General features: G+C 50.9%; 1 protein-coding gene across 1 annotated transcript; it reads right to left on the bottom strand.

Moving 5' to 3' along the window:
- Positions 1-411: 411 nt before the first annotated feature.
- On the bottom strand, positions 412-3,373 carry TMEM158 (transmembrane protein 158). The gene has a single exon (XM_072651395.1). The coding sequence runs from the start codon at positions 2,740-2,742 to the stop codon at positions 1,330-1,332; it is 1,413 nt and encodes a 470-aa protein (XP_072507496.1). The 5' UTR covers positions 2,743-3,373; the 3' UTR covers positions 412-1,329.
- Positions 3,374-7,723: the final 4,350 nt, after the last annotated feature.

The raw sequence follows: 7,723 nt of genomic DNA, 5'->3' as shown, positions 1-7,723 counted from the left end.
TTTGAAAATAAAATAAACCTCATAAGAAAGATTTTTTACTCCATTTTCCAGCCCCCTCGCCCCCCAATCAAACAGTGGTGGAATTAACCTTAGTGACATTTGCCTTAGGTATTATGGTCAATCCATTCCTCTAGAGTTGACTAGATGAATTTTTGTTCCAGGCTTTTAATTTTTTAAAAAAGTAAAATACAGTAATATGGATAAATAGGGATAGGGGGGCGGCTAAACCAGAGTCAGAAAATTGGTTTCTGGGTATGCAATCTGTGTTTCCTTGGGGAAATGACTTCACCCTTCTGGGCCTTGGTTTTCCTCATTTGCCTAAAATTAGGGGTGAACTAAGTTGATCTCCCAAGCCCCTTCCCAGCTCTGCCACTCCATGACTCTCTGAGATAAACAAAAGGCACACGGATATTTCTGGAGGAAAATGTCTGTATTAAAAGCCAAGAAAACACAGAACTACAAGAAGAAATACACAAGAGAAGGCTTCATTCGGTAAGTCGACTTGAAAGAAGGTTTGTTAAAGTTCAGTATCCTCAGTGACAATATATCAATTTTAAATCCTGCTCACAACCCCCTCCCCTTTTGTAAATTAAAAAAGCAAACAAAACCCAAGCACTGCAAATATATCTGTGGGCATATACAAAGAGCTACTCTTACTACAGTGACTGCAGTTGGGCCTGTGTGTGTGTGTTTTACTAAAATGTTCCTTTGAAAGTTATTAAATATATAAAACAAATACACAGGATTTGGTCATTTTTTCTGCTATGAATGTTGGGTACATGGGAGTGGGGAGGGGAGGGAAAGAGGGTTTGCATTGCTTGGAAAACCGAAGGAAGGAATCGTGAAAGATGCCCAATACCGTCCCTACCCCCCTTGACGGGCTCATCGCGTCGCTTTGCTCCGTGAACTTGAATTAGGCTTTGCAGACCTTTAAGATGCGGCCCCGAGCGTTTCTTTAGCTTTAGCCACGGCTGTTGGCCGCTCTTTGCCCACCCCCCTACTCCCACCCTACCCCCACCCCCCAAAAGAAGAACGCGTAATGGTAACTACAGCACGAATAAAACCTGTCGAGTATACCACCGGGTGAGTCACCCAAGAGACAACAAACACAGAGTGGAAGGGAGAAGAGGAAGGAGGAGAGGGGAGGGAGAGGAGGAGGGAGAGGGAGGAGGGAGAGGAAGGAGGAGGAGGAGGAGGACCAGAAAGAGCCGGGAGGAGAGGAGCCGCAGCCCCGCCACGCTGGAAGTGGGAAGGCAAGGGCCCCGAGAGGTGGCGGGCAGCCGCGGCTGGGGAGATTCGGGGAAGTCGCGGGGGGTGGACCCCGGGGGGCTACTTGGCCCCGGTGCCCGATGTGACGGCGGCGGCGGCCGCGGCGGCGGCGGCGGCGGCGGCCGCTGCGGTTCCAGATGTGACGGCCGCCGCTGCCGCTGCCGCGGAGGAGGAGGAGGGGGCGGCCCCGCCCCCCCCGCCGGCCCCGCCGCCCCCGCCGCCGCCGGTGCCCCCGCCGGCCCCGCTGCCCCCGCCGCCGCCCCCGCCGCCGCCGCCGGTCCTCCGCTGCTCCATGCCGTTGGGGAGGAAGCCGGCGATGATGGGCACCGGCCAGATGAGGGCGGCCACGCTCCACACTATGATGACCAGGGTCATGAAGCAGGCCACCAGCGTGGACTCGATGGGCTTGCGGTTCAACCGCCAGCCGGGCTCGCCCTTGAGCTCCTCGAGGCTGAAATCCAGGCAGCAGAAATTCAGCGGCTCCCCCTGCCACCAGAGCTGGCCCGGCTCGGCCGCGGGGTAGGAGGGCAGCGATGCAGAAGCTGCAGCAGCAGCCGAAGAAGCGGCGGCGGCGGCGGCTGCGGAGGAGGCGCCGGAGGCCGAGGCCGGGCCGGGGCCGGGGCCGGGGCTGGTGGCCGCCGCAGCGGCAGCCGCCGCCGCCGCCGCCGCCGCAGCCGCGGCAGCAGCAGCCGCAGCCCCCCCCCGCAGGCGGCCCAGCCGGCGACCCCGGACCCAGCCGCAGCCCACGCAGAGGCGCAGGTCCTGCTGGGCGCCCCCGGCCGCCAGCCCCAGGTGCTCGATGAGGAGCGGCGGGCCCACCCGGTGGAAGGCGGCCGAGAAGAAGGCGCGGCCGTGGCCGTTGGTGGAGAAGAGCAGCAGGTCGCACTGAATGCCCAGGGGCCGGCTCCAGCGCACCAGCAGGGAGCTCAGCATCTGGCGCTGCACACTGATGTTGCAGTGCGCCTCCTCGTGCTGATGCTGCTGCTGCGGCTGCTGCTGCTCCTGGTGCGGCGCCTGCTGCTGCTGGTCGTGGTGGTGCCCACCGCCCCGCTCCGCCGCCTCCGGACCCCTCTGCTGCTCCTGGTGCGCCGGGGCGCGGGCGACGGCGGGCAGGGGCGAGGCGTCTTCCGAGGCGGCTATCGTGGAGGCGGCCACCGCGGAGGCGGCCGGGGAAGCGGTCGAGTTGGGGTCCGACGACGGGGCCGCGTGGCTTCTCTCCGCGGCTTTCTGGCCACCTGGGTCTCCCGGTTCTCCCGGGTCTTCCGCGTCCTCGTCAACCTGGGGCGCCTCCAGGTCAAGCTCCATGGCCCGGGAGGAGCTTTGGGAATCGGGGGCCGACGGCGAGGAGGAGGCGGTGAGTGGAGGCACGAAGAGACCCGCTTCCTCCTGCCCCCCAGCGGCAGAGGTCCAGCCCCGGACCGGCAGCAGCCAGAAGGCTGCGAGCAGCAGCAGCCCCCGGAGCAGCAGCAGCATGAGACTGACTTAGCACCTCGAAGGGGCCGGAGGAGGAGGAGAAGAAGGCTGCATGGCGCGGGTGTCCACCGCTGGGACGAGGGGCGGCGGGCGGGGAGATCCCTCCCCGCCGCAGAGAAGCCCCAGGAGCAGGTGGAGGTGCAGGAGAAGGAGGAGGAGGAGGAAGCCGAGAAACCCCAGGAGCAGGTGGAGGTGGAGGAGAAGGAAGTCGAGGAAAAGGAGGAAGAGAGCCTCGGGCGCGGGCACCGAGGCGACCACGGCCGCTAGGCTGGCTGCAGCCACTGCTGGTGAGAGATGCAATGAGGGGAGAGCTTGGAGCCTAGTTTAGGTGCCAGGAGGAGAAAGCGGAGGAGGAGGGAGAGGAGGAGGGGGGAGAGGTGGTGGTGGTGGTGGTGGTGGTGGTGAAGAAGGAGGAGGAGGAGGAGGAGGAGGGAGAAGGAGGAGAAAGTGTGACAGCAGCAGCGACGGCGGCGGCTCCGTGCTGCTTTTCCCTCCTCCTCTCCAGCCCGGGGAGAGGCTGCGACTGGCTCAGACGTATTAGAGGGGGAATCCTCCCCATGGGGAGGGGAGGGGATGGTAGGAGAAGGGAGTGGACTGGAGTGGACTGGAGGGGAGAGGAGGGGAGGGGATGGGTCTGGAGTTCGTAGCGCAGCGCGGGGGCTGGGAGACAGGGAGCCGCAGCGCGGCTCTTCCGCGTAACCCCCACCCCCTCCATTTCTTCCGCCTCCGCTACCTCCTTCCCCAAACCTGAGCCCCGCCCCTGCTCCCCTTCCCTTTCTTCCCCTGCACCTGCAAACTCCGGGGATCTCCGCTTCTAAGCATTGGGAAAAAAGTTAGACTGTCAAGCCTTTTCTCTACTCACACCCTTCCTCTACTCTTTGTGGCTTTTGTGGTTACAAAACTCGGAGGTAGTAAAGCGAGTCTGAATGAGATTCACTGATGGTTGGGGCTGGGCTGGGGCTTCCCCTCTTCCATCCTACGTCTCGCCCCACCTCGTTCACTCATCATCGTCCACTCACTTATCATCCATTCCCCATCTCCATGTGCTTCAGTGTCCTAAGGCAGTATGTCCCCTACTTGATTCGAGGACGGGATCTATGGAAAGGTGGAACGACTTAGGAAACGCCCCTGGAACGCTACATTTATGTTAACTGTCTAGCGTGGGAGATAGGGTTTCCATTCCTCAGGCTATATCCGCCCCGAGTCCGGAAAGAACTCGGACTCCAGGAGACAATCCCAGTAGTGGAATGGGTTCTTAAGTCTCGAAGAGAGGCTCATGTAATTCACTCTCTGTCCTGGAATTATAGCGATTTAAAGAATTTTAGAGCAAGAGAGTAACTTAGAGACAGTTCAGAGGCGTTCAGTTCCATCCTTTCATTTTACAAATGGGAAACGGAGGTCCACTTTCCAAGAAGGAAACTGAGTTGCTCTAGGTCACATAAGCTAATCAGTGTCAGAGTTGAGACCTAATTTCCGGGCAAGTGCCCTTCTTATTACAAAATACTTTTAAAATTCACAAACGGAGAGGCAACATTCCTCCTTCCCCCAAATGAGTCTTCCAGAGTTTTTCGTCGTTAAGAAACCTTACAGCTAGCATTCCTCACAAGATGAAGCAGCATGCTAAGTGACAAACTCACAGTCCGTGAAGAAAATATCGGGACTTACTTTGGGGACTGAGGTGGAGGCGGGATGATAGAGTGGGCACTCTGAATGGTGCTGGGAACCCTACTAGCACAAGAAAAGGGAATTCCTCTAGGCTGGAAATTCTCCCTTCTTGCAGTCCCCTGTTTACTTTTCAGCCAGTTCCTGGAAGGGTGACTGGTTGTATTTTCACGAATGATTCATATCGAGTCCTGAGCAGGAGGACAGTTAATCCCAGGGTAAGAAATTAAAGTGGGGAAATGGATGCTAGACCTGTCAACTGAATTATATTAACATTAGACTTATATTAAAAGAAAAGAAAAAAGAAAAAAACTTTTCCTGTGCAATTCCTCCTGTCAGACTTTGAATGAAATATATCCATTCAAGACGCCTTCAGGGTGCTGTCCTTGGTTCTATGAGTTGGCCTTCATCCTCTCTACCATCACCTCACCTGAGAAAGAAAAGAGGAAGACAGAGGAAAGTAAGAGGAGGCAAAAGCCAAAGCAGCCTATAAATGGTTCTCCCCAGGAAGGTCCTAAAACAAACAAATAAACAAACAACATCATAAGTCAGCTGCCCTAGTGTGGCACTTTTCAACCAAGAGGGATTGTTTTAACCTGGAGTGGGGATGGGGAGAATACTGTTGCTTCACCAAACCATTAGCACAGCTCTGACAGGAAGCAGCACAAGAGACAAAATCATGAATATCTTAGCTATTTTTTCTCCTTTAAGCGCCTCCATTTCACTCACTGAATATATTGGCTGATGTGGTTTAACACTTTACTGAGATCCAAATTTTTTGACTGATGAACGGAACAACTTCATTTTTGTCTGCACTTTCACGAAGGATTGAGAGAACAGGAAAGCTTGCATTTTACAAGGGTGTCACCTGTGCCTTGGCAGCTGGCATCCTTGGAATTTCCAAAAGCTGAAGAGCTTGAGGTAGGAACAGTGTGAATGGAGAAAAAGGTAGCAGGGAAAGAAGGAGATTTCTCTTTGAAAACTCAAAGTGTAGACATCACTAAATTTGTGTGTCAGTGTAATTGTCCAGGATTTTTTGGAAGATACAGCCAAGTTGCTATTATTCAGAGTGATTATGTGGTTTGTGGACTATTCGGTCCATGGATATTTAAACTGGGAGCTGTGGCTAGATTTTGGAGGTCCTTGAACATGGGAGGAAAACAGATTCCTTATTTCTCTAACCTCAAATTGAAATTTAATATTTCCTTAAACTATTTAAAAACAGGATTCTGAGAGGAGGGTCCATTTCTGGCTTCACTAGGCTGCCGGTGGGGTTCATGGCAAACAGAAGATCAGTCCCTCAGTGTCTCCCATGGTGTGTTTCCTGTCTTTGTGACATTTTAACACTTCTTACTAGTGACACAAATTAGCCAATTTCATTTTGCTACTTTGGACAGCCATGGGAAAATTTTGAACACTAGAATTAGTGGCTATAATGATTTCAGATTTCAATCAGGTAATCCTGACCTCAGTCAGCACTAATAATCAGAAATTGACTGCAATTCATTTAGTATGCTGGACTTGGAAGATAAGAAAAAAAATCAATGCTGTCCTTTTAAATTGTGATGTGTGTGTACGTGTGTGTGTGTGTGTGTGTGTGTTGGGGGCAGGGCTGGAGGTTGTGTAGTCTGGACCTATGATTTCATTGGCATAGGGAAGGTCTAGCGATGAAATTTCCTCTATCAATGCAGATCAGCAGCTGGTCAGCAACTTAGCATCTTAGATAGTTGCTTGGGAGGTTAACTGATTTGTGGCCAAGACTTTAATTCAGGTCTTCCTATGTCTGAGATTGCCTCTTTATGCACCACACCATGGCCTTCTTGTTCTATTTAACATTGTGTTTAACAAGTGTGTCCAATTTCTTTTGAAAGTATGGGGGATCAAATCCTAAGCAAATTTTAGTACAATGTATTTTTAGCAACAGAAGGGACATTAGTCTAACCCCTTCAGAAACTGAAGCCCAGAAAGGTTAAGCTGACTTGACCAAAGCCACATAGTTATTGGTGTAGTCAAGGATTAAACTGAAATCTCCTAACTTTAGTCCTGTGTTCTTTCTGGTGGAAATTTCCACACTACCCGGAAGAACCAGGCAACTACCTTTCTGCTCTAGAATTGCATTGCTGATCTCCTTGGCCTGAACTGATTTTTCCTGTTTCTGATTTCCTGTAGTAATTACTGACTCTAAGATTTAGCTGACAATTAGTTATAGTGGTATGGTATGGTGCAAAGGATATTGTTTCTGAAATCAGAGGATATGAGTTCAAATTTTACCTCTGTCCCTTATTACCTCTGTGACCTTGGGCAAGTCACTTTTCTTCTCTGTGCCTCAGTTTTCTCCTATGTAAAATGGGAGCTAGATGACTACTAAGGTTCATTCTACATCTAGACTTATGGTTCTCTGATCTCTCGTTATCTTGAGCTCATATTTAAATCATACACAATTATTTACCTTTTCAAATATTCATATTTTATCTCCCTAATTAGAGTATAAATTCCTTGAAGACAGGGACAATGTCTTCTTCTTCTTTGTACCCCAAGTACGGTGCCTTATACCTAGCATAAAACAGCCTTATACAATACATATAGCTCTGTTTTATGAGAGTCTAACCTTTCCTGCATCAAGGTGCCTCTGCTCTATATATACCCTCTTTCTCTTTTCCAGAATCTTCTACTTCTGAAACTTCTAATATTAGAAATTTCCATACCCCATATAGGCTTGCGAATTGTCACATACCTACATGAAATTAATTGATATACATTAAAGTGATTTGACTTGTTGAGTGGTCACTAAGTGCAATGGTATATAGATGAATATGAATATGTAACATAATTTACAAGTACAGTCAGTATTTATTAAGTGTTCCAGTCACTCTGCTAGGTTCTGGAAATACATGTACAAAGAATGAAACAATTGCTACCCACAAGGAGCTGACATTTTAATCAGGAAGATATGTATCTATAGAAATCTATACAGTATGAATATAAGGCAAGTAAATACAAAATTTGTAAAGTAGTTAAATATAAGGTAATTTGGGAAAGAGGGCATAATTGGGGGTGGGGGTGGAAATCAGTAAAGACTGCAAGTGCCGCTGGCCAACACAAGGTCGGGAGTATAGTAATCCAACATGAGGATGCAGCTTGGGTGAAGAGTAGTGGGGTTTTAGACATCCACAGAAATGTAGAGCTGGTGGGGAGGCTCCAGATCATTGAGTTCAGTTCCTTTTTTATAGATGAGGAGAAATAGCAAAAAACACTTGAATCTGAGAGGATAGGATGTAATAAGGACAGGTATAAAGTCCTTCACTTGGGTTAAACAAAT

Source organism: Notamacropus eugenii, chromosome 3 (genome assembly GCF_028372415.1).
Source record: "Notamacropus eugenii isolate mMacEug1 chromosome 3, mMacEug1.pri_v2, whole genome shotgun sequence".
Taxonomy (NCBI): Eukaryota; Metazoa; Chordata; class Mammalia; order Diprotodontia; family Macropodidae; genus Notamacropus; species Notamacropus eugenii.
This window is presented reverse-complemented; position numbering and strand designations above follow the sequence as displayed.